This window comes from Dasypus novemcinctus, chromosome 5 (genome assembly GCF_030445035.2).
Source record: "Dasypus novemcinctus isolate mDasNov1 chromosome 5, mDasNov1.1.hap2, whole genome shotgun sequence".
NCBI classification, from domain to species: Eukaryota; Metazoa; Chordata; class Mammalia; order Cingulata; family Dasypodidae; genus Dasypus; species Dasypus novemcinctus.
In genome coordinates, this window is record NC_080677.1 from 65,535,362 (window position 1) to 65,561,641 (window position 26,280).

The 26,280-nt window shown below is 36.1% G+C and overlaps 2 protein-coding genes and 1 long non-coding RNA gene across 20 annotated transcripts in view; 2 read left to right on the forward strand and 1 right to left on the reverse strand.

The window, feature by feature from the left end:
* Nucleotides 1-10,098, forward strand: part of SLC25A40 (solute carrier family 25 member 40) — a 104,301-nt gene extending 94,203 nt beyond the window's left edge. For 8 of the 11 annotated variants that reach the window (XR_011648830.1, XR_011648832.1, XR_011648833.1 and 5 more), the window contains one exon: nt 40-4,190. Coding sequence is in view for 6 of the 11 variants with exons in the window: in XM_004478086.4 (XP_004478143.2) it covers nt 40-152 (113 nt within the window). In the remaining 5 variants the exon portion in view is untranslated. Of the gene's footprint in view, nt 1-39; nt 4,191-9,930 lie in introns of those variants that run through there. The other 3 variants (XR_011648831.1, XR_011648829.1, XM_058297070.2) reach the window with 2 other exon arrangements.
* Nucleotides 2,037-4,190, forward strand: LOC139439028 (uncharacterized). The gene is made up of 2 exons (XR_011648834.1): nt 2,037-2,173; nt 2,723-4,190. It is a non-coding gene; the product is annotated as an uncharacterized lncRNA (long non-coding RNA).
* The window catches only part of RUNDC3B (RUN domain containing 3B), a 256,564-nt gene continuing 234,902 nt past the window's right edge, over nt 4,619-26,280 (reverse strand). For all 8 annotated transcript variants that reach the window (XM_058297049.2, XM_058297056.1, XM_058297053.1 and 5 more), the window contains one exon: nt 4,619-7,099. In XM_058297049.2, the coding sequence (XP_058153032.1) occupies nt 6,954-7,099 (146 nt within the window). In that variant the 3' untranslated portion in view covers nt 4,619-6,953. The remainder of the gene's footprint in view (nt 7,100-26,280) is intronic.

Genomic DNA, 26,280 nt, shown 5'->3' on the forward strand with positions numbered 1-26,280 from the left:
GATGACGTTTGTTCTGATATTCTTATATTCTCTTTTTAGGCCTTATACCCCGTTTAATTAAAGTTGCTCCTGCTTGTGCCATTATGATCAGTACATATGAATTTGGAAAAGCTTTTTTCCAGAAACAAAATGTTCAAAGCCAGCAGTTCTAGTAGTGCTGTTTCAACTTGAAATAACAACCAGAGCCAAATAATAAGATGGAGAATCTTAGGCAAGAACTTTTTCACCATTATTTTATTATAATGATTTGTCTTTTTTTCCTGTGATTTAAATAGTAATTTCTACTCTGCTTCTAAATCATAATCCTAATTTTAAAATAAATTTTGTTATCCTGATTTGATATATTGAACAGGATATTCCAGAAAACACAACCACTGAGAATATACTTACCCTTATAAGGGGAAAAAAATTCTTTAGCACTGAAAGCAATAATCTCTGAAAGTTTGATATGTATACAATTCTGTGTAACTTAATCTTATTGGGAGTGTGTCAGATATATGAGAACTTTTTGAATTGTGTGCTGAATAATATCCAAAGGCTAGAAGAAAAAACCCCAAGTCTCTATGGACATTAAATCATATAGAGAGATATTTAAGTATTTCAGTAGAGAATAAAGGCAGTCAATAAATGTCACATTTACCAAATATTACTTATTGTTATTTCTTTAATCAAAATGCATTAGGTCCCCTTCCCCCCCACCCCTACCTCCAGTTACACATCTTTATTAGGATTTCTTCAAAGGTGTGGCTATTTTATCTTTATGAACCAAAATGCAATCATTTGTGTGATGGATGCTGCCAGTTTTGATGACTTAAGACCTTGTATTATCAACTGTTTTTATAAGACAGGGAGTACTGATTGCAGTAGTCACTTTAATCAAACATCAGTGTGTAGTTTTCTAACCACATTGTATTTAGACTAATGAATATAAAGTGTAGGCACAGGATGTGTCTCTTTTAAATTTTTTATTATAGAATCTGTGGGTTTACAGAAAATCATGCATAAAATGCAGGAGTCCCATATACCACACTATCATTAACACCTTGCATTAATGTGGTACATTTGTTACAATTGATGAAAGCACATTTTTATAATTGTACTATTAACTCTAGTCCATGGTTTAACTTTAGGGCTCATTGTTTGTGTAGTGAAGTTTCATGGATTTTTTTTTAACCACCTTGTAACTCAAGTATCATTGCTTGTGGAGTTTTCTTGGTCGCTTCTGTTGGCTTGTTCTAACATGGCAGAGATTATTACTATGATATCAGTTGCAAAATATTTTCAACATGTCCACTGATTTCATGCCATCTTATATTAGTACACAGACTGTGAGACTAACATAAACAAAAAACAGTTTCCCTGAAGAAATTGTTTTTGGTCAGTGTAGGCTAATGCCTAAATAATTTAGTTTAGGAGTACTTATAGGAATGAAATAAAGGATATGATGGCAAGACAAGAAATGATATGCTTTGTAACATTTTTGTTTGATTTTCTCAGAGTGATCTACATATTCTATAAGAAAAAGCACTTTATTGCAGTCTGTGTATTTTATGAAAATGTGAAGCTTTTTTTGTTTGTTTAAATGGAGTAATATAGTTGGATGATAAATCTTCTCTAGGGTCACTAGGGAAATTAATGTATTTTGTATTATAGTAGAAAAATGTTTATATGTTTCACCAGAAATAAACTACATAGGGTTTATGTATAACTTTTTATTTTATCATGTGTTGATCTACCCTTAATTTGCAAAATATACCTACATATATATATTTGACTTTAAACCTAAATGTCCATTAAATATTTTATGACTTAAATTAAAATTAACATTGTTTTCAGTTAAATATTTTCAAATAAAAATCACTATGTTAAAGTTTATCTAAATACTGCTGTTTAACAGAACTAAATTTATCTTGGTTTTGCTAGATTTTTTATTTGCTGTGCTTCTTTTTGATAGGTAATTGGTGGAAAAAGGAAGACTTAGAACTGTGCTCTAAAAAAGCAGTCATATATTTCATCTTAAGTATCACTTAGGAATACCAGAATGGATGTCCCTCCCCCATACTGCACTTATAATTTATGACTAAAATAAGTTAAATAAATCTAATTACCTAGTAGTTTTCTAACACATGTAATTTGTGTAGATGAAAAGATGGCTGGATTGAAACCTTAAGAGGTAAAGAAGCATTAATTACTTCTGAATAAAAAATTAGTGACAGAAAAGATTTTGTTAGATTTTCAGCATTTTCTAATGATACCTTCATTTTCATAGTGAAAGAGTACATGGAAAAAGTCAGTCTTGGAATAGCTAAAATATTAAGATTTTTATTTTCCCCCCGAGTTCATTCTTGTAAAATAAAATGATGGACCCTATTTTGGAAGTGATTAATATTCCCGGATTTCACTTCAGATAAACAAATTTAATTTCAACCACATGGACTTACTAGTCTTTTCCGTATATATGTTGCAGGACCTATAATATTTTCAAACTTAGTCAATACCAGTGTTCTTGATAATAATGACATTTCTGAAAAGAAATGGTTTTCATTCTATTATTTTTAAAGTAATGTTAAATTTTCTAACATATACATAACTTTTTAAAAGAAATGTCTTATTCAAGTATTAGTTTTTGCTACCTTTAATATAATACACACTAGTCTTTTTTTAAAAGTAGGTATGCAGTTAAAGTAAACATTTCTTATATTTTACTTTTCTTTCTTTCTAGGAAAACTATTCACTATGCTTGATTGACTTCATAAGCCTAGTTTAAATTCTTCCCTCCCTTTTTCTTGGGCACATATCTCAGGAAGGAGGGGAAATTTAGTATGCCACATTTGAAATTTTTTTCCAAAATGAACTTTTTAAATAAAAACTGCTTTTATTAATCCAGCATTCAACATTTTTATGTGGTAGGCAGTAAAAAAAGCACTACAGATAAGACATTTCAGATAACAGTCACTGTGCACAAAGAGATCTCAGAGCTGTGATTGATAGAAGTATGCAAAGGGAGTTATGGGAAAGTTGAGGAACTTCATTCCAGCCTGGGAGAAGATAGGGAGTGGTCAGGGAATGCTTCTAAGATTGGGATAGACAGGTAATCCAATGAAACATAAATTGGGAGTCTCAGTAAAGGACCTGAATTTACGTCCATGTGGTTTAACCAAGGGTATTTGAGGGCATGTGGTAGGAGGTGAGACTGGAAATGTAGTCAGGGACCTTCTGCGCCAAAGAACGAACAAGAAGGCAATCGGAAACCAAGGAAGAAGACCTTTTGGCACAGTGTAACAGTGAGACATGGACTTTAGTTAACTGGCAATATGGAAAATGGGACGTATAATAAGATGACTTATTTAACAGTAATCTAAGTTTTGGTTTAGATCAAAACCCACTTTAAAAGTGGCCACAGTAGTTGCTGAGGGCAGGGAGAGGGTAGAAGAGATGTGATGTGGGGGCATTTTTGGGATTTTGAGTTGTTCTTAATGATATGGCAGGGTCAGATGCTGGACTTTATATATCCTGCCATAACCCACTGAATGTAATGAGGGAGAGTGCAAGCTACAGGGTAAACTATTATCTGTGTAGTGCCGCAGTGCCCCAAAATGTGTTCACTGAGTGCGATGAGTGTGCCACAATGATGAGGGAGGTTGTTGGTAAGGGAGGAGTAGGGTGGGGGGTAGGGGATATACAAGAACCTCTTATATTTTTTAATGTAACATTTTTTTTTGTGATTTATATATCTTCAAAAATTACAATTTACAAAAATGATGTGGTGGGGAGTGGGTTATATGGGAACCTCTTATGTTTTGTTTTTTATGTTTTAAATGTAACATTCCTTGTGATCTATTAAGTTCAATTAAAAAATAAATTAATTTTAAAAAGATGCCCTAATGACAATGATATGATTTTATCTTCTCCAGTTAAAAAGAACAAATGCTAAAGTTAAATAGAATCTGTTTTGCTCATTGAAGAAATCTAAGTGAACTGATTTAAGACATTTTTAAGAGCCCTGATGTTCAAAGCAGTCATGAGACATTTCAGAGGTAATCCAATATATTAGCTTATCAAAATCTGGAAATTTTACATAATGGTAGGAACTTTACTGCAGAAATTTTTAAAAGTTGTAAATTTGAGACAAAATTTATAGCCATTTGAAAACTTGCATGTAAGTCTAATAAAGATAACTTAAATCAAAACTGACTTGGTTTTACTTGCTTTTTTTAAAGGTTTCTGTAAATAATTACCATTTGTGTTTCTATTTTACGAGCTTACACAGATGATTTCATTTAATGCTGAAATGATTTTGACGCTATCATGTAGGTGCTGAGATGGTGGTGTTTCCATTTTACAGATAAGAAAATGAATGTGTTATTATATAATTAACTCAGTAGTAACTGAGAATCACTACTAAACTGTCACTTCAAAGATGTTGCCTATTTGAAAGCATATTATGTTTTAAAAATAAAGAGTATTTAATTTGATATGAGTTGAAATAAGGATTTCTCAAAATCCATTTTCATATTAGGTGTGAAATAATATACATTTACCAAATCTGTTGAAACAGAAGTACAGGGTACTTTAATCAGGTAGCTTTTTGATCAGGAAAAAAAAAAATAGACTGTTGTTGCATGGTACAAAATGTTTAATATACATGCAACAAATATAGTACATCAAGGCAACAAAATATTTATGGAAATAACAACATATAATTCAGCATTCTTTATTTGTACAATAAACACTACCACCTAAAACTAAAGATTAAGACATAAATTTCTTCCTCATGCAAACATTTACAAGCTATCTTTATAACTAGTGTAAAATGAACTGTGTAGAAACCTGAATTTCACAATAGCAGATGAATTCTATACCAAGAGCTCCAAGAAAGGAGGAAGTCATGATCCTCAGATGTCATGTTTAAATCTGCATTTAGCAGCATGTTAAGATGCACAAGTTCTGTATTTATTAAACAAACCTGAAAAAAAGGTCAATTATGCAACTTTGAATTTCTTTTCTATATTATAAAAATGTATGGAAAAATTTAACTGATTTTATTAGTAAAGGATCATAAATGTCAATTAAGAGTAGACCATGAATGATAAAGCATTTAAACATACTAATAGTTCTTAGGAAAGCAGCAGTAGTGCTCAAGGCCAACCTAAACTTTTGAAGTAGGGCTTCTTGTTATTTTTGCCTCACTGTCCCCTTCCACATATATCTCCTCCCTCCCTTCTCAAGGTTTCCAATGTCCCCATTGCATACCGTCCTCTCATCCTTCATGCTGATTAAAAACTGCTTTGGATACCTCATTCACAAGAAGGTACACAGGCTTGAGAAGAGATTAAAGGTACCTTTACACAAGAATGTTTGCATTTCTACATGTATTAAAGTCTTAAGCTGAAGGAATAAAGCTCTGAGTATGTTCCAGCACATTTAAGATAACCTAATTTTAAGGACTTCCAGGCCTCCTTTATCCCTGAAATGACATTGTTTGCACTGTTTTACTAATAAATAAGTAGCCTTATTCCTATTTATTATTTTAAATTCTCTCAATCTTGCAGGGAACCACCACACTCCTACTATTCTAATACAAAGAATGATTGTGGTTAAGTTCAACACTTTTTGTCTCCTCTCAAATTGCTTGATGAGGAACATTCCTCCTATATGTCAAAGCTACTAAGCTTGAATGTAATGTTTTATTAATAAATATACCATATGAAGCCCCCTATAAATATTGTAGCCTCATCATGTAAACAATGTATAAAACTTCTTTGGCACAACTAATCATGTTCTCCTCATATTATTTACTATAGAAAATATGCTTCATACATTTTCTCTCTCAATATGGTAGAATTTTTAGGGACAAATGATTATTATTTGCAATTGTTGCAAAAATTTCAGAAAGACTTAAAATACAGATCTTAGCTTTTTAGAAAGAAAACTAACTTATTATCTGAAGAAGCATAAGAAATTTTAAGATGAGGTTATAGCATAATTAATGATAGTCTGTAAAATATACATAACTATTATTGTTGCACAAGGGGGAGAAAAAAACAGAACTGTGTGTAGACATATTTATTGTAAAGTATGGTGATTACCCTACTGATCTTTTATTTAAAAACTTTGTGAATCCTTAATTTGAAATCTTTCCTGATAAAATGCTTTTCAACATTTGTTTTACATTTTTAAATGTTTTCAACATTTGAGGCATACATGGTCATATTTTTAAATCTATGACCTTTTGAGAAAATCCTGGGAAAACAAAGGTAAGAAATTTGCTTTTCAGTTTACCTGAAGGGCCTAAAATACTGTAAAATACTTTCTCTAACCTCACAAAGTCATTAGTAACTGCCTAAAAAGGCACATTCCTATAAAATTTATAAAATATTAACTGGAATGTTAAGCTGATTCCAAATAATAAGTGTTAAAAGAAAAACTGAATAAATCACTATAAAACAGCAGCCTCATATGAAAAAGAAAGCATTTAAATATTAGAACCCAGGAAGAAGAAAATGAAATTTATAAGTCATTAAAAAAAAAATCACTGAATAAAAGAGTGAAAGAAAATACTTAGCCTAAATCTCCAGAAAGAATTGAACTTAGTCTCTAGTGACTAAGATATATTTAAACATACATGAATATCAGTGAATAATAACTGTGTACAGTTTGTAATAGATTGTTTAGAGGATCTCTGAAAGTATTTTTTAAAGTCTAGTCACTTTTAAAACTACCTTCAGTGACATTCCTCAATGACAAGGAGAATAATTCAAAATGGAAAATGACAAGATCATTATGTTTTTCAATCAGAACTTTATAAGGAGTGGACTGAACTCTGTATTTTTAGCAATAGAATTCCAAACATGTGCCAGAACAATATAAAACTTCATAGGTCTTCCCAGGAGTCAAACTTGAGTAAACTGTACATTTACAACATAAAATCTTTTGGCTTTTACATAAAATTTTCAGGATGGAGTTAGGCCTGGACTTGTCATCTCTGCTGTAGGACTTGCAAGGTAGTCATTAGATTTTAGGCTTGTTAGAGACTTGTAGCTTGCGACTGATGTTAGAGAACCACAGAGACCAAGCAATGAGGGTGTGTCTTCTTTACCTGAAAATTAGGAAAAAAAATAACTAAAATCATTAATTGCTCTTGCAGAACAATATCCATGAAATCTTAAAACATTAGAAACTGCCACACTTTAAAAGTATTACAAACACATAACTGTAAAGTCAAAGATCTGTATCTCAACATGCTTGTCCCTGTCATTCTTAAAAACATTGTAAGAGGATTATTTGTAACTCTTATAAAACTTTTGATGTGGCTGTTTGAGAAAACATATGTTAGAGGAAAAACTTTGAAGTTAGTATATTTTTGTTGAATGCTTTCATATTCAGTGAGTAAAGGATAATGGGAAATTGCAAACTAAATCAAGTAACAGTAACAGTGCCCAGGCCACAGAAATACCAGGAAATCCATACTTAGGTAAAATAATGCATTAGAAGCAGGTTTTTTGAGCCTGGTCAGATTGGACTGCCCAACTTATTAGGAGAATTTTACTTTGGGAGACTTTGTTCACTTATTTAACATTTATGCACCACCTGCTACGCATCAAGAACTTCAAGTTTGGACTTCAGAAGGACCATGAAAGTGGAATGGTATACATGTTTCCACAGCTGGGGTAAAGCAGATTCTTTCTAGACCTGAGTAAATTTCAAACTGAATGTGTAAATATCAGCTATAAGTGGTTGTTTGGGTTGCGCAAGTCTAAGGTCTTTGAAAATTAGCAAATTTCCAAAGAAGAAGGAAAATTTAGGTTTTACTAACACATGGAAGTGTAAACTGAGTCAGATATCAGCTGTTTCTGACTGTTGTATACTGTTTCAAATAGTGTCTGTGAAGTATTCACATAGTCCTTTGTACTTACCTCACCTTGTCACACTTTATGATAACTGTGGGGACTGTTTCCTTTATTAGACTATAAACTCTGAAAAAGGGCATGGACTTTGTTGTGTTCATTATAGCCCCAGTGCCTTATGTAAAGTAGAAGCTCATTAAATAATTATATAATTAATGAACAGGGGTTCAATGGAACTACACTGGGACTCAGTATAGCTCTATGTCCTCTTTAGTTGTGTGACCTTGGACAAGGCATCTTCTGAGTCTATTCCTTCCTTTGCATGTGGCTTGGAGCTATGTACCCCAGCAAAATATTTTCTTAATCTTAATCCATTCCTGTGGGTTAGAACCATTGCAGATAAGACCTTTTGATGAGATTACTTCAGTTAAGGTGTGACCCAATTGAATCAGAATGGGTCTTAATCCTATTACTGGAGGCCTTACAGAGAAAGGCCACAGAGACTAGCCACAGGAAGCAGTAAGGAGCTGGAACCTGGAAGAGAAAGAAGACACCACCATATGCACTGCCATGTGATGGATAAGCAAGGATGAAGGATCACCTGCTGCCAGCCCCAGAACATAAAAGTCTTAAGGGAGAAAGCATCACCTTGGCAGATGCCTTCATTTTGAACTTCTAGCCTCAAAACCGTGAGCCAAGAAATTCTCAATGTTTAAGCCAACTCATTGTATTAGCAGCCAGGAAACTAAAACACTTTGAAAAATGGGAACAGATACCAAAAGATGACTGATTATGCTAATGTACTGCTTTTGCTGACTGGTAAAATACAGAAAAAACTAACAGTGCTAGAAAAAGATAGAGTATTTTTACCCTTGAATTTTAAAATGTGTATCTCATGTTTTGTCAGTGTCGAAAGTTATGATGTTCTAAGCACCCTTTTAAACTTTAAAACTCAGGCCAAAATCAGCTCTCTAGAATTCTTGCTAACTGCTCCATTACTGACGCACCTGTCTTTTAAAGATATTTAATGCTAATTACATATAATTTTAATATATTTTTGTAAAGTAACTGCAAAAGACTAAAAACAATCCAAATATCCAGCTTATTTACCTAAAGGAACACTAAGCAGCTGTAAAAAAAAATGATGAAGATCTTAGTACTGTGTAGTGATTTCTAGGATGTACTATTAAGTGAAAAACAAAGAATACTGATATAGTATGTTACATTTTTAAAAAGATTTATTTATTCCTCCACTCCCCCTTGTGGCATGTTTTGCTGTCCTGTGTCCATTTGCTGTGCATTTTTTTCTGTGTCTGCTTGTTTTCCTTTGTTGCATCATCTTGCTGCGTCAGCTTTATGCAGCACGGGCTGTCAGCTCTCTGCAGTGTGGGCACAGGCCAGCCTTCCTTCACGAGGAGGCCCTGGGATGCAAACCCAGGGCCTCTCATATGGTAGACAGGAGCCCAACTGATTGAGCCACAGCCGCTTTCCTAGTATATTACTTTTTATCTAATAAGGATGGGGTATAAATTTACATAAATTTGCTTATATTCAAGAAATCCGGATAATTAAAAAATTACCTATGAAAGTACAAGGGAATGCTGGAGGGTAAACTTTGAGTACAGGAAGTTGACTGTAAGTCCCTAGAGGGACATATTCTCAAGATAAAAATAACTGTGAATAAATCTAAAGCATTTTAATTTACATATTTGTAATCATATGGGTATTGTTATGAAACCAATCTATATAGAATATAGCAGACAAGTATTCATATCTGTATAATTGGGAGCCAATATTTTCATCATAAAAGACAAAAATATGCAATCACAAGTAAAATCCTGAATCTTCCACATTGAATTACGAAGTATCAGAACATATTTGATATATTTTTATTTTAAATATTCCTAGCTCTACCCACTGAAAAGGCTGACCACTCAGTAGTAATAAGGACTCCTAGAGTCCAGATTTTGGTCTCTAATACCATTTTCCCTATAGGGAAATAGGACTTCTTAGAGAAATCACTGATCTAGGGTATAGAGTATAAAATGTACCAAAGTAACCTAGAACATTCTTGTTTTCCCAGAAAGCAAGGAAACTATGACAGACTACTGAGGTTTCAAAAGGACACACGAGCCATCCCTGGGGATCTCTGACACTGGCCAAAAAGAACAGTGACCAGATGAGATGCACTGAGAAAAACCCACTTATGCTGCATTCTTACCAAAGGTGTTTTTAACCTGAGTATAATAATAATGAACAATTAGGTGAAGCCAAATTTTTGGACATTTTACAACACTGGCCTAGACATTTAAAATATATAACTATTATAAAAGATGTACATAAAAACTTGGAGAGTACTGTTCTATATTCAAGGACACCAAAGAGATTGAAAACTAAATGCAATGTTTGATCTTTGATTGGATGCATGAGATTAAAAAAAAGAAAGTTTTAAAGGATATTAATAGAACAAGTGGGAGTTTTTGAAATATGAACTAATTATCAGGTAATATCGATGTTAAATTTCCTGAGAGTGCTAAAGGTTTGGCTTTTTAAGAAAACACCCTTATCCCTAGGAGATACAGAACAAAGTATTCAGAGATGAAGTGTCATGACACTTGAAATTTAATTTCAAATAGCTGAGTAAAAAAGAAAGTATGGATAAGTGGATAAATGGAAGGAGCATGGGTGCTGTAGCAGTTTGGCACTGGTTATGAATTCTAAAAATAGATATTGAATTATGTTTGCAAACTGGTCTTTTCCTCTGGGTGTATTAGAGTGTATTAGATTCAGAGGTTTTACTTTTACTTGATTAAATAATGATTAAGGCTTTGGTCTACATCGGTAGAATGTTGAGTCCCCAGCCACTTGGTGGGTAGGGACTCACAAAGAAACCGCATTGCAGAAAACAGATTTGGAGTTTTTTGAACTGGAGCCTGGGAAGTAAACACATAGGAGAACACAGAGGAATAGAGATGGTTCCTTAGACACAGCAGAAGCTCTGTGGAGAGAGACAGAGCCGTTCACCCAATAGTCTACAGCTGGCCTTGTGCAGAGAGCAGAGCAGCTGAGCCTGGAGAGAAACAGCCCTGGAAAGAGAGGAACCCAAGAAGCCTGAAGTCTTAGCAGACGTCAGCAGCCATCTTGCCCCAACACGAGACAATAGACTTTGGTGAGGGAAATAACTTATGCTTTATGGCCTGGTAACGGTAAGCTTCTACCCCAAATAAATACCCTTTATAAAAGCCAAAAGATTTCTGGTATTTTGCATTAGCACCTCTTTGGCTGACTAATAAAGGTTCACAAGAGCAAGAACAAGATAAAGCAAACATTGTTAAATGATAATAAGTGGTGAATCTAGGTAAAGGGTACACAGGTGTTTATTTTCCTGTCCTCCTAACTTTCTGTAGGTTTATAATTATCCAAAATAAAACTTGGGTGGTGGAAGAAGACAAGGCACACCAAGTGTATGCCCCAGCAGTGCCCCAGGGGAACAAACCATAGAGAACTGAGTGGGGCCTAGACAAGAAAGCACAAGGGAAGAAATCTATCCACAGAAGCCAGCCTTCAAAGACACACAAATAGCTTCTCAAAATACTTATGTTGTGGAGCAGTGTTGTGTCCTCCAAGAGCCTAAAAGGGACTTTACTCCTGCCCTCATTGAAAAAGAAAGGGGAAAAAAGGGGGAGCAGAAGGATCTAAAATGGTTATGTACATTGTGATTGCAGCTGTGCAGCTGTGCTTATGGAAGGAAATTAAAAAATTAAAAACTGTCAGAGGATAGGTGATTACTTCCAAAATATTCTTGAATATTGTTGCTATGTCAGCACTGATGTGTGTGTGTGTGTGTGTAAAATTACTGCAGTGGATTAGAATTTATCAAGTTTGTTTAAAACCCCTCAGTTAATATTTTTAAAACTTCATTGGTCATTCTTGGGAACCAATTCATTATTCTGAAAACTGGTCAGTAAAGGGAAAGAATCAAACAGGTCCACTGTTTTTGTGTAAAGCTTGTATTTAAGGTTTATTAAAATATCAGTGAAGAGAAGGTTTCCTTTATGGAAGAATCCCAGGTAACAAATGCACAGTAATAATCAAAAACAGTAGAATATCACTCTTTTGGGACCCCTAATGAAAGGACTTTGGCAATGATCTGCAAGGTCTACTAAAGCCATAGATGAAAGGCTGTTGGGGAAAGTTATAAAGGATGACTATGACAGACAAATGGTGGGGTGGCCCTCCATGATTGTCATCTTTTAGTATTTATACCCTTATCTGATCCCTCCTGCTAAGTGTAGGATGGACTTGTGACTTACTTCTACCAACAGAATATGGCAAAGGTAATGGGATGTACGTGATTCTGTGTATGTGAATGTGCTATACAGGATTGTAACCCATCTTGCTAGGAAAATCACCCTTGCTGGCTTTAAAAAGCAAACTTCCAGGGAAGCAGGCTTGGCTCATCGGTTAGAGTGTCTGCCTACCACACGGGAGGTCCACGGTTCAAACCCAGGGCCTCCTGACCTGTGTGATGAGCTGGCCCATGCTCAGTGCTGATGCGCTCAAGGAGTGCCCTGCCACGCAGGGATGTCCCCTGCTTAGGGGAGCCCCACACACAAGGAGTGTGCCCTGTAAAGAGAGCCGTCAATGTGAAAGTTCAGCCTGCCCAGGTGTGGCGCCGCACACATGGAGAGCTAACGCAGCAAGATGACTCAACAGAAAGAGACAGATTCCAGGTGCTGCTGACAAGAAAAGAAGTGGACACAAAAGAACACACAGCGAATGGACACAGAGAGCAGACAACTGGGGTGGAGGGGAAGGGGAGAGAAATAAATAAAAATAAATCTTTAAAAAAAAAAAAGCAAACTTCCATATGGTGAGGTGCTATAAGGCGGGCCACACAGCAAGCACATAAGGGTATCTTCTAGCTGATAGCAAGAAACTGAGATTCAAAAGCTTGGAAGGAAGCAAATTCTGCCAAAAACATGTGAACTTGAAAGTGGATCCTTCTGAGCCTTAAAGGAGACCCCAACCCTGACTGACACCTTGATTGCAATTTGTAAAGTATCCAGGACTTGACCCACAAAAAATGTGAGGTAATTTTGTGTTATTTTAAGCTACTAAGTTTGTGATAATATATTATGTAGTAATAACTAATACAGTGGCTCAGGCTGTTAACAACTGAACACACTGATGGATCCTAAGGTTAAAAAAGAGGGACAACAATATTTTTTACCTCTTGGTTTGAATTAATAGAAATTACAGAGTACCACTTGTGAAATATTTTTGCTTAAAAAAAATCTGCTTAATTCTCTAGCTATATCAGGTTACAAGATTTACAAAGAATTCAGAAACATGTTAAATGGCACCTGAGGGATGCAATCAACAAAATGCAGAGGGCTGGAAATTCAACAAGCCAGTTTTCTTTTTGGAAAAAAGAAAGGGAAGAGAGAGCTATTACAAATTAATATAATGATGTACAAGACATATTAATCACATACAATAAGTGGCCCTTGTTTGCAGTCAGATTTGAAAAAGTCACATGTAAAAAGACATTCTTGAAACAATAAAGGATATATTTCGTATCTGATGATAGAGGAATTATAACTTAATATAATATAAATGATACTCTGGTTATGTTTTTAAAAACCTTTCCATTTATAGCCAAGTTGATATGTTTTGGTTTCGTTCTAAAATAATCCTATGAGGGTGGGGCTAGAGGAAGTATGTGAGGGTATAGGTGAAACAATATTGGCTGTTTTGATAGTGTTGAATCTGAGGAAGGGTACATTGGGTTCATTTTTCTTTTCTATCTTTCCATATTAAAGTTTTTTTATCTTTTGAAATAAAAAAAATTTACACCAAAAAAAGAGGAAATGTGGGCTTTAACTAAATTACCAGGTAATGAGAGTGAAAATGGAAAGTAGAAGTGTGAGAATAAGTATATAAATAATTTTAATAAGATCTAGCAATGAATTGATATGGAGGAAAGCCTCGTCAAGGTTAATAAGCTTTCAGGCCCAAATGGCTGGGAAAGTTACAGGTGCAAACAGAAACAAGTTAGTCATTAGGAACGGAAAATGGGTTTTTGTTTTGTAGCAGGAAAAATCAGTTTTGTTTTAAATGTATTGATACTGAGTCTGGATTCTACAAATATTCAGATGATGTGACTGCTACATATGTTAAGTCAGAAGCCATTCATTTAGCACAATTTATTGGGTACCCTCTATAAGCTAGGTACTGTGATAAAAAGATAAATTTAAGAACCACTTCTTAACCATAGAGATAAATTTAAGAAGCACTACTTGTGGAAATAGCACAAGTAGAAAATTATAATAACTGGCAACAAATGTAATGAGAGCAGTAAGTAAAGTATATCATGGTGGTTCAGAGCAGAAATCTCTAAACCATCTCATGCCCAAGGAGGTAAAAACCAGAGGAGGCAGAAAGCCAGCATTAGACCTAATGTACAGGGAACTACTAAAAAATGAGACTAGATGGATGGTAAAGGACACGGAAGACTGTAGAGAACATGTTAAGGAGCCTGGAAATTATGTTGTATAATAATAATTGTTTTGTTCCTGGAAGTACTTTGTTAAAATCTCCTTTATAGGCCTTAAGTCTTCTAATCTTGTCATATAATTAGAGATTTTATATGTGATTGTGAGAAACGAGAGAGACAATTTTCAAATAAGATCTGCATGTACCCTGCTCAGAAGATAATTTACATAAAATGTTACAGCTGCAGCATATAATACGTGCCATTACTGTAAGAAATCTGCCTGAAATTGAGCCAGTTTACAGTTTAATGTTCCTATTAATTAACAGAAACCTACCCATTAAATATGCCTCAAAAAAGTAATGAATTTTTTTACTGAAATTTAATGTGACAAATTCCTGCCTGAAGGGAGATGGCAAAAGAAATCAGACATCTTATCCCTTTCAAGCAGATACCTAGTTATGGGAAAATCCTTCTGGGTTTTCCTCTGCAAATAAATGGAGAAACCTGAACCTGCTGGGAAATTTGGAAATTAAAAAGAGAAAAATCTTCTAAGTAGAGCCCGGAAACCAGAATGGATAATAATGGAATGCCATTCAATATTGTTTAATAACATTTTAACTAGAAAACAAAAGCACTAAGTCTTATTAGTATCTTAAAATTTCAAACTCATTCTTATTTTAAAAGTACCCAAATTAACCCAGAGAAGGAGCCTACCCCTGATTTTGGCAACAACAAATGTTACTAATATCAAGTGTAATATTTATTGAAAACTGTAAGCTAGACCCTGTGTTAGTGCATAAAATATCTTATTTAATTCTTTAAAAAACCACAAAGGTCCATAATTAATTCCCATTTTGTAGATGAGAATATATATGTCCAAAAAACACTAAAATCAAGTTTTCTGGATTCAGAAACTATTGGTCAAACTCTGATACACAGGACCAATGAAGCCTTTTATGGAGGGGAATTACAGGGTTAGTTTGTATTTTACATAATTGAGGGCCAAATGAAATATGATTTTGAGGAAAACAAGATGGATTTAGGGTAGGGGTTCTTAACCTTTTTTTTTGTTCCATGGACCCCTTTGCCAGTCAGGTGAAAACCACAGGCCCCTTACTAAGTTCGCACTATACTCTTTATTATTTAGTAAATATAGCACAACCGTACCAACACATCCCCACAGGAATAATGCTTTTTTGAATTTCAATTCAAGCTCGTGGATCCCTTGTTAAGAAACCCTGGTTTAGGGAAACCGGGAAGACGACTATGGCAGTTGCCTGAACAAGGTTAGTAACAGAAAGGATACAGAAGAGGGAATAATGCAGCAATCTTTAAAAGTTAATTGGTAGGACTTGATGGCAAGATGTCAGGTTGCAGGAGTAGGTTTTTAGGACTGAGAAGTGAATGTTGAGATCATCAATTCTATAAGAAAGAGAAGTTTGGGGTGGGAAGAAGATCAGGAGCAGGGCGAGTCAATGAACATATATTCTAATTTAAGGAATGCAGATATTCCTTAGCCTTGTTAAGTAAAATAAAATGTCCACCTGTATTGGGTGTTGCCTAGAGGAACCCCTTTCTAAAAGACAGAAACAATTGACCTGCAGGGGCTTTCTGAGAAAAGACAATAATGGAATATACCCTACAGACCTGCAGATAAGCACCCACTGCTGATAAACTAGTTTTGGTCCAGTAGAGATAGCACAGCAGAAAGGACAAGCATATCACTAATCAATGTATATCTGCCCTCCACTTTGTGAGACTCCTCCTAGGTAAAATGGAAACAAAATGTCAGCCAGTCAGACCATTTCCTCACTTGTTTCCACCTTTGCCTTATACAAGCTTTCTTCTTCCACTGCCTTGGTGGAATTCCCTTGTTTTCTGAATGGGATGCTGCCTGACTCATGAATAGCTCAATATAAAGCTATGGAATCCTAAATTTAATGTTGTTGAACAGTTTTTCTTTTAACAGTTTTGGCGATGAGGATGGGACCCAAGGCAAATGCTGATGGCTCTGGTGACAATGAGAAAGACAGGAGAAGGCCTGTTGACCTCTTGAATTTTCTGTTCTCCTTGCCATCTCCAAGAGTTGCAAGTCCCTCTTGAATCCTAGTTCTGCATTGTGGTTGAGCTTTCCAATATCACTAACTTTTAGTCCAAAGGTTAGTGGGTCAATTTGTTGACGAGAAGATTCACATTTTAAGGCTGAGTCCCTAGCCTTTTGGTGCAGTCAACTGTTTCATTTTTGCTATTATTAGTTTCTTTGTTCCATGCACAAGGTAAGAAGTGCTTTGCCTGTGCACAGGGTAAGAAGTGAAATAATAAAGATGGGGTCCTCAAACTCTATAAACTGTGATTTTCTACCCTTTGGTACCTTATGATATTACATATTCAAAAATTTGGGGCTGGGAGCTGTACCTATCTAACAAAATAGCAAAATCTCACCAAAGACTACCTAAAGTTGCAATGGCCGTAAGAAGGAATGTTCCAATTAGACAAACTTAATACTCATCTCAGAAGTTCACTTGAGAAAAAGGGTTCCCGTGTTTTTTTTTTTTTAAAGATTTATTTATTTATTTATTTCTCTCTCTTTCCCCCTGCCTGCCCTGGTTGTCTGTTCTCTGTGTCTATTTGCTACATCTTCTTTGTCCACTTCTGTTGTCAGCGGCACAAGGAATCTGTGTTTCTTTTTGTTGCGTCATCTTGTTGTGTCAGCTCTCCGTGTGGGCTGTGCCATTCTTAGGCAGGCTGCACTTTCTTTCACGCTGGGCAGCTCTCCTTACGGGGGGCGCACTCCTTGTGTGTGGGGCTCCCCCACACAGGGACACCCCTGCGTGGCAGGGCACTCCTTGTGCGCATCAGTGGGCCAGCTCCACATGGGTCAAGGAGGCCCGGGGTTTGAACCGTGGACCTCCCATGTGGTAGATGGACGCCCTAACCACTGGGCCAAGTCTGCTTCCCAGGTTCCCGTATTAAAAATGCCAAACAGGACGCCTATTTCAGTAGGTACTCAGAGTCTAAGAAACTGCAAGACTCTAAAATAGCTTCATTAGGGAAGCGGACTTGGCCCAATGGATAGGGCGTCCGCCTACCACATGGGAGGTCCGCAGTTCAAACCCCCGGCCTCCTTGACCCGTGTGGAGCTGGCCCACGCCCAGTGCTGATGCGCGCAAGGAGTGCCCTGCCACCCAGGGGTGTCCCCCGCATAGGGGAGCCCCACGCGCAAGGGAGTGCACCCTGTAAGGAGAGCCACCCAGCAGGAAAGAAAGTGCAGCCTGCCCAAGAATGGCACCACACACACGGTAGAGCTGACACAACAAGATGATGCAACAAAAAGAAACACTGATTCCTGGTGCCGCTGATAAGGATAGAAGCGGTCACAGAAGACCACACAGCGAATGGACGCAGAGAGCAGACAACTGGGGGGAGGGAGGGGGCCCGGGTGAGGAGAAATAAATAAAAAATAAATCTTAAAAATAAAATAGCTTCATTAAAGGTTTCTTTACAAAAGGAAAATGAGAAATTAAAAGCTCATGAGGCTTCTGTGTTTTTATGTTGGACTCATAGCTGAAAACTTAAATTGAAGCTATAAGTACTCTCTGTGTCTGTATGTCTGATTTTTATTTCCTACCTCCAGATGGTACTACTGAATTAATTTATTAAAACTCTTTAAAGGAGCTTTACTCAAATTGGCTTAAAGATAAATAAGTACTTACATATAAATTAAACTCTTAAAGTCCAAGAAATTAAGGAAACCAAACTTCTAAAATTTCCAATGGGAAGAGAGTATTTGTAGTACCAAATCCAAATTTTTTATTTTTAAATCAAGTTAAAACAATTCAGATAAACCTCTGACAACTGGGATTAGTTTAATATTGTTATATAAAAACTGCTGTTTCTCCTGAGTTATCAATTTTAAGGAGAATACAAGCATACAATTTTATTTTATTTGGATATGTTCTTCCTAAATTTATGCAGGCTGATAGGTAAGCTAGTATTATATCTTCTAGATCTTTCAATGATAAAAAATGTAAATTTGTGTTTAACCAAATTGAATTATTATTCAGACAAACTTTAAGATTAATTGTATTTTTTAGGATGTTGGCTTGAAGGTGGTTTCTAAGATCTTTTTTGGTAACTTAAATATGTAAGATATGCAGGATGTGTTCTTTTTGTTAAAGAAAAATAGAATAGTTTTCTCTCAAAATAAAATGACTGGTTACTACTGAATGAGAAATAGGAACGTGTAAGACGAACCCTCAGTGAATATAGAAAACTGTAAAAAGTTTGCAGAATAGGGATTATATTTTTTTGTGGTCAAGTTTGGCTTGACTTGATAAGTTTATAAGATTTTTAAAGAATTTCTTATCAGACAGTACCTTCATATAAAACTGGAATTTGATTTTCTCTCTTAAAATGACAAAGTTCTTAGATTATTGGACTGCTCTTAGTAAGAGGCTATAAAAATTGTTCTCAACCATCTGAGTAAAAGCTTGGAAGGCAAATATTCTTGTACCTTATCAGAATAATCTCCTTTATATGGACCTTACACCCTTTATTAAGAGAACATGCCTTCTCACTTTTGAAAGAACTAAGTTTTGTTTTTTTTTTTTACAACCACGTTAACACCTATTTACTTTACAAAATTTTTATTGTCACTTTGGTTAAGCAGGGAACCAAATACTGTTTCACAATGACACATTTTCCTATTAAACAAAGTGTTCAACCTGACAACTTTTTTATATTTTGCCTTCCCAAAATCAAACCCTAAATGATATCTCTTTGATTTTAATGTCTTTGGGATTTTCCAGAGGGCCCCTGGAAAATCACAAAGGAGTTCTGTTTTCTCACCTAAAAAACAGGTGCTAAAATTAGTTAGGTTTATTTGATATGAGTTTCGTGGGAAGTGTTGTCACATTAAAAAGAATTTTCTAACCTTCTGTTGGTTAACTCTGTATGGGTACAAAGTTATTAATATAAACATTTCATCAATTGTATATACTTCCTAGTAATTTGCCAATATCCTCACTGTCCTTGAGATGTCCTAGTACTAATCTACCTGATATTAAACAACAGTTTTATTGGTCATAATTTCAGTAATTCTTAAAAAATGTTATGTGTCACAGAAAAACCAAATTTCCTTCTTAGTTGTATTTTTATAATGAACCTGCACTTTCGTAAAATCATACTAACTACAGCAGTTTTAAGTCTGTTGTCTACAGACAAGTTCTATTCTAATGCTTCCCTGAAAGCATGCAATCATCTGAAGGCCAGAAGGCTTTGCCTTCAACACAAAGGGGTGTCTCAAGACCCCTAGAAAGTACTATGCCAGTACTCTGGGGTACAGGCTTCTAATGACAATGCTTAAATAACTTTGAAACCATACCACCAGAGTGAGTCAAGAGCTCCAAAATTCTAGTAGAGAAGCCAGTTGGTTCATGAGATGCCTAACACAAGACCAAGTGGTAACAAGATTAATTTCCTGGGACTGAATGAACTGATAAAAAATAGAGATGATAAGTTTTGTTTGTATAGTTGTTGAAGTTCTAATGTTCTATTTCCTGGATACAAGGAATCCATTACTCTTTTCCCTTAAACTATCTCTAATTCATAAAACATATATCTTTTCCTTCCTGCCAGACTTCAGAAACTCTTATTGAATATTCTTATTTTTATGGGAAAATAATTAGTCAGCTTTTGTCTTCCTTATTTACAGAGCATAATACAGAAACATCACGTTTTGACATTTAATCAGACAAGACCAGATACTTTTAAGGAACTAAGGTTGAATTTATGGAGTCAAGGTTTACAAAATCCTCTTGGGAAAACCACTCTGGTACCTGGCTCTAAGGTTTCCAGCCTTACACATGATTAAAGAAGGTTACTTTATGGCAGGCATAGGAAACATGGCTTTTAAAAGTCCATTTGGAGGGGAGTAGATGTAGCTCATGTGGTTGAGTGCCTGCTTCCCACATAGGAGGTCCTGGGTTCAATCCCCAGTACCTCCAAAAAAAAAAAAAAAAAAAAAAAGCCCATTTGGAGGTTCCTTCCAGAAAAAGCAAACTTAAAAAGGCCTATATGATAAATCACCATTTGTGCTGCACTTGTGTAGGTAATGAGGCCAAATCTAATGAAACTTGCCTTATTTTATGATCAAGAATAATATACCCTTTGTAAAATGCAGATAATTGCGTAGGTTTTGTTACATATCTGTAATTTGGACTGGATCTTGTGATCTTGTATATACTGTCTACCCTAAATGTCAGTCAGAAAGCTAACTTAGGATCCTTTGTACATTGGGCCTCAAACTAATGAAAAAGGGATGGATAATACCCTCAATCCCTTGACTTATCATAATACAGGGTTCCATTCTTTCTTGTGACCATCATACCTTCCCTAGAAATATATGACCTGGAACCAAAGTTATAAGTAGATCTAAGGTTATGAAACAGTTTTAACACCATCCTAATGCTCTTCAGATCTTCCATGCTAAGGTTAACAGCTTAATATCTGTGGTCTTACAAAATAGAAGGGCTTTAGATACCCTGAATTTCCATGAACAGTGTTGCTTTTATGTTAACATCTGGCACACTGATTAATAACATAAGTATTTCAAGGACCAAGTTAAGGTGTTTGATGATATCATCAGGTTTAATCATTTCAACGAACAGATCTATTTCTGACCTAGGTTCTTGGTTTAGTGGAATAGAGAGATAAACTTGTATACTTTGGATTTATGCTTTAATTGTAATTATCAGTCTGTATGTTTCTATTTCTTATACAAATTGTGTTTCATGACTCTGTTCAAATTCCTTGTCACCCTCAAGACAGACTTTTGCTCTTAAGGTAGCTAATTAAAATGAGATAGAAATGGGACTGTCTCTAGAGGACCGAGACTAAAAATCAGATAAAAATAATAGACACCCTAATTCAAAGAGAGGGCTTTACCCACAGTCCACTAAAGTAAGTAACACTGCTCCAAGAAGTTTAAATGTAAGATCCTGGTTTGAGCAGCTACCCAAAGAACCTCACTGCAATCAAGAAAGGAAAAAAAGAAGAAAAATGAAAAGGAAAAATTTAACAAAATGACTGAGCTACTCAACTGCCTGAAAAGAAATCAGTGGTGGTGACTAGAACATTTTGTTCAAGTTCCCAATGAGATCATTGGAAAAAATTACCAAAAGGGGGGACTATTAAATTAAATAAAATGGCCACCTGCATTAGGTGTTACCAGGAGGAAGCCCTTTCTGAGAAGGGTAAATAAGCAAGACCTGGTGGTAAACCAGTTGGGTCCAGTAGAGATAGCATAGTAGAAGACACAAGTATAGCAATTCTAATAAATGTATATCTGCCCCTCACTCTGTAAGATCCCCCCGTGTAAATGGAAACGTAACGTCAGCCAATCAGAACATTTCCTCACTTGCTTCCAAATTTGCCCTATATAAGCTCTGCCTTTCCACCTCCTTGGTGGAGCTCCCTTTTACTTTCTGAGGGGGATGCCGTCTGATTCATGAATTACTCAATAAAGCGATGAGATCCTAAATGTACTGTAGAACAGTCTTCCTTTTAACAGCCTACACCATAAACCCACAGACATAGGAAAACTTTTACATTAAGCTCTATGTAAAGACTCTCACCTTTTTTCTGATCAACCATCAGAGTAAAGGAGTAGTTATCACTTTATGCAATGAAGTTTCAAGCTAATGGAACAAATGTGTCTTAAGTTGCAGTTGGACAGGAGTTGTTACATAGTATTTTTGCCTGTATATGAATGAACTTGGTCACAGCTAGTCACATTAATAACTTAGGTTACTTGTATAATTGTTATTACAAGTACCCAGTTTAAATGTGGCTTAAAATATTACAGTATAATTTGTTATTAAGATGACAAATTGTTCATAGAAAAGCATGAAAACAGAGTGTGATGTAAATTTGATATTAATGAAGCAAATATTTTTCATTAGAGGAATTACCACAATTTATGTTTCCTTACAGTGCAATAAAGTACATGTAAAAACAATCTGGAAGAAAGGAAAATACACTGGCAAGTAGATGAAGTATTGTGATATATGTAAAAGGATTGCTTATTACATACTAAATACATAACTGAAGGCAAGAGAAATTGCTTAGAATAAATTTATTTCAAATCCACAAGCAGGAGGCAGAGCAAGATGGTGTATGAGTGAGTGCACCTTATAGTCTCTCCTGCAAAGAAGCGGCTGGGCAGCGTTGGAAATTCTTCAGGACCAGGCTGTTTCGGGATTTTGCAGGACAGGAGGTATCTGGACATTGATTTGGTGGGACAGTGACAGAGAAGATTCGTGTAAAAGGTATAATTGAGGCTCTCTTACACGGAGATAGGGGCTGTGGGCAGCATGGCAGTGGTGATTCCTGGAGGCTCTGCGGTGCTGAGGAATTCATAAGCCCTGAGCGGGCTATTCAGGGACTTGCAGGGCAGGAGGTCTTTGGAAACTGATTTGGTGAGACAGAGATGCGGGGCATGGAATTTTTGATTTCTGACAGGGAGTTCGGCGCTTCCGGCTAGAGCCCCGCCCCCTAGGCCTGGCTGCCGATCTGCAGCGTCCTTAAATCGGCCGCAATAAAGAGGCGCCACCAGCGGGCTGTTTCAGGGGCTTGCAGGTTGGGAGGTGGCTGGAAGCTGATAAGGTGAAACAGAGACGGAGGAGTCTATTGCAAGACGTGGAATTTTGGGTTTCTGACATGGATATCAGTGCTTCCGGCTAGAGCCCCGCCCCCTAGGCCTGGCTGCCGATCTGCAGCAGTCCTTAAATCAGTCGCAAGAAAGAGGCACCCCCAGCAGGCTGTTTCGGGGGCTTGCAGGGCGGGAGGTGTCCTGAAGTCGAATTGGTGACACAGTGACAGAAGAGACTCTTGGGAGAGGGGGAATTTTGGGTTTCTGACACAGAGGTCAGAGTTTGCGGATGTGACCCCCCTCATAGGGCTGGCACCCAGCTGCGGGGATCCCTGAAGGCTGTGTTGCACTGCGGTGCTCCCAGGCTCCCTGTTAACCGGATTTGAGGTTGCCAGGTCTGTGTCCCCTAAACTCTGGTGGCCCACACCCCAGAGACTCACACCTCTTGAGTCTGCAATATCACAGACTTCCCATCCCTGAACCCACCATGCCCTGATGTCCATCTGAGGTCCTTGATTGTCCTAAGCTCGCGACGGTTGCAGTTTGTTTTTTTTGTTTGTTTGTTCTTTGTTTTCTCTTTCCTTTTTCTCTCTTTTTTTTTTCTTTTCTTTTTTATTGTCCTGGTTGCTAATATTGCATGATCTCCTAGTCTTTTCTCCCATTGTATCCCCCAAGGTCTTTTTTCACTTATTTAGGGGTTTTTTTTTTCCTTTCTCTTCTTTTCTTTTTCTTGCTTGTTTCTCTCCCTTCTCTTTGCCCCCCCCCTTTTTTTTTCTTTTCCCTATTTTTCTTCTTATTTTATTTTATCTTAAATATACAATAAGTGCTGCAGGGAACACCTCACATTTGCTGGGTTTTCTCATCCTCCATTGCCTCATTTCTGTATGAATTGATTTTGGCCACTTACACTATCCCTTTTCCCCCACATCTTGATATCCTCCATCATCTACTGTCTCTCCTATATACCACCTCCCTTTCTTTGGTGCCCAAATTGTCTAACTTTTAATTTCTAATACCTTTGTTTTGTTTTCTTTTATCCACTCTTGATACTATTGTCTTTCTTTTCTCTTTCCCTCCCTCATAAAAACACTGGCTTTTCAATTCATACTATATTCCTCCCATATTCAGTCGACTACCTCATTATAGGTACACTAGTTATTGCTATAACTCTACACAACTTACATGAGTCTAAAACCCATCCTCCCAGATCTCATATTGTTGCTCTGGTAACATTTATTACCAATACTTCTTTACACATTTTCCTTTTTTACACAATTGCCTATCTCTGGCCCTAATATTTTCCTTCAAAGTGAACTCAGCCAGCAACAAGAAATTAGAATATGAAGAACAAAGTAACAAAGAGAAGATATAACACTTACGCAAGAACAACAGCTAATTAATCCCCAAGCCTAGACAAAGAAACTAAAGAACTGATTAAACCTGTCAACATAAAATAATGAACAGACAGCAACAAAAAACTACAAACCAAACCAGTAATCAGGAAAACATGGCTGAATCCAATGAACAAACTAAAAACCAGGAAGGGGAGCAGAACTTCGGACAAGTAATTAAAGATCTAAGAACATATATCAGAGACATACTTAATGAAGTAAAGGAAGAGTTTAACAATATGAAGAAAACACTTGGAAAGGAAATTGCAGACATACGCAAAAAGATAACAGATATGATGGGAATGAACACCACAGTTCAAGAAATCAAAAATACATTCACAGCAAATAGCAGCAGATTAGAAGAGGCAGAAAAGAGAATTAGCAATGTGGAAGACAGTACATCGGAAATCAAACAGATAGTAGAATTAATCGATAAAAAGATAGAAAAAATCCAGATAGGACTTAGGGATCTGAATGACAATGCAAAGCGCTCAAACATATGTATTATAGGCATCCCAGAAGAAGAAGAGAAGGGAAAGGGGTCAGAAGGGGTGTTGCAGGAAATAATGGCTGAAAACTTCCCAAATCTACTGAAAGAGACAGATGTACCTATCCAAGAAGCACAACGCACCCCAAACATCATAAACCCCAACAGGCCCACCCCAAGACATATACCTGTCAAATTATCCAATGCTCAAGACAAAGAGAAAATTCTAAAAGCAGCAAGAGAAAAGAAAACCATCACATACAAGGGAGGCTCCATAAGATTAAGTGCTGATTTCTCATCTGAAACCATGGAGGCAAGAAGGCAGTGGTATGATATAGTCAAGGTACTAAAAGAAAAAAATTTCCAACCAAGAATACTCTACCCAGCTAAACTAGCATTCAAAAATGATGGAGAGTTCAAAATATTCACAGATAAACAGAAATTGAAAGAGTATGCCAACAAGAAACCTCCCCTTCAAGAAATACTAAAGGGAGTTCTGCAGGAAGAAAGGAAAAAACAGGACAGACAGGGTTGGAGGAGAGTGTAAGAGCAATAAAAAAGAAAAAAACAAACAAACAAAATATGACAAACACAAGTCCAATCAAAATATGACTAACATAAATAATTCCTTGAAAGTAATAACACAGAATGTCAATTAAACTCACCTATCAAAAGATTCAGACTGGGACATTGTATAAGGAAATATGACCCATCTATATGCTGTCTACAAGAGACACATCTTAGACCCAGAGATTCATGGAGGCTGAAAGTAAATGCTTGGAAAACAATCTTACAAGCAAATAATAACCAAAAAAAGGCAGGAGTAGCTATATTAATATCAGACAAAATAGACTTTAAATGTGAAACAATTGTAAGAGACAAAGAAGGATACTACATATTAGTGAAAGGGACAATCTCTCAAGAAGAACTAACAATCATAAATATCTATGCTGGAAAAAATAAGTGAAGAATAGACGCATCTACAGTTATAGTGGGAGATTTTAATACACCACTATCAACTCTGGACAGAACATCTCAAAAGAGAATCACTAAAGAAACAAAATATTTGAACAGTGCATTAGAGGAGCTGGATCTAATAGACATATACAGATCATTACACCCGAATACAGCAGGATATACATTTTTCTCAAGTGCACATGGATCATTTTCCAAGATAGACCATATGCTAGGCCACAAAGAAAGGCTTAATGAATTCAAAAGATCAAAATCATACAAAATAGTATCTCTGACCACAGTGGAGTGATGCTGGAAATCTGCAAGGGCCAGAGGCCCAGATTTCACACCAAGATATGGAAATTAAACAGCACACTCTTAGAAAAACAGTGGGTCAAAGAGGAAATCTCAAAAGAAATCAATAAGTACCTTGAAACAAATGAAAATAACAT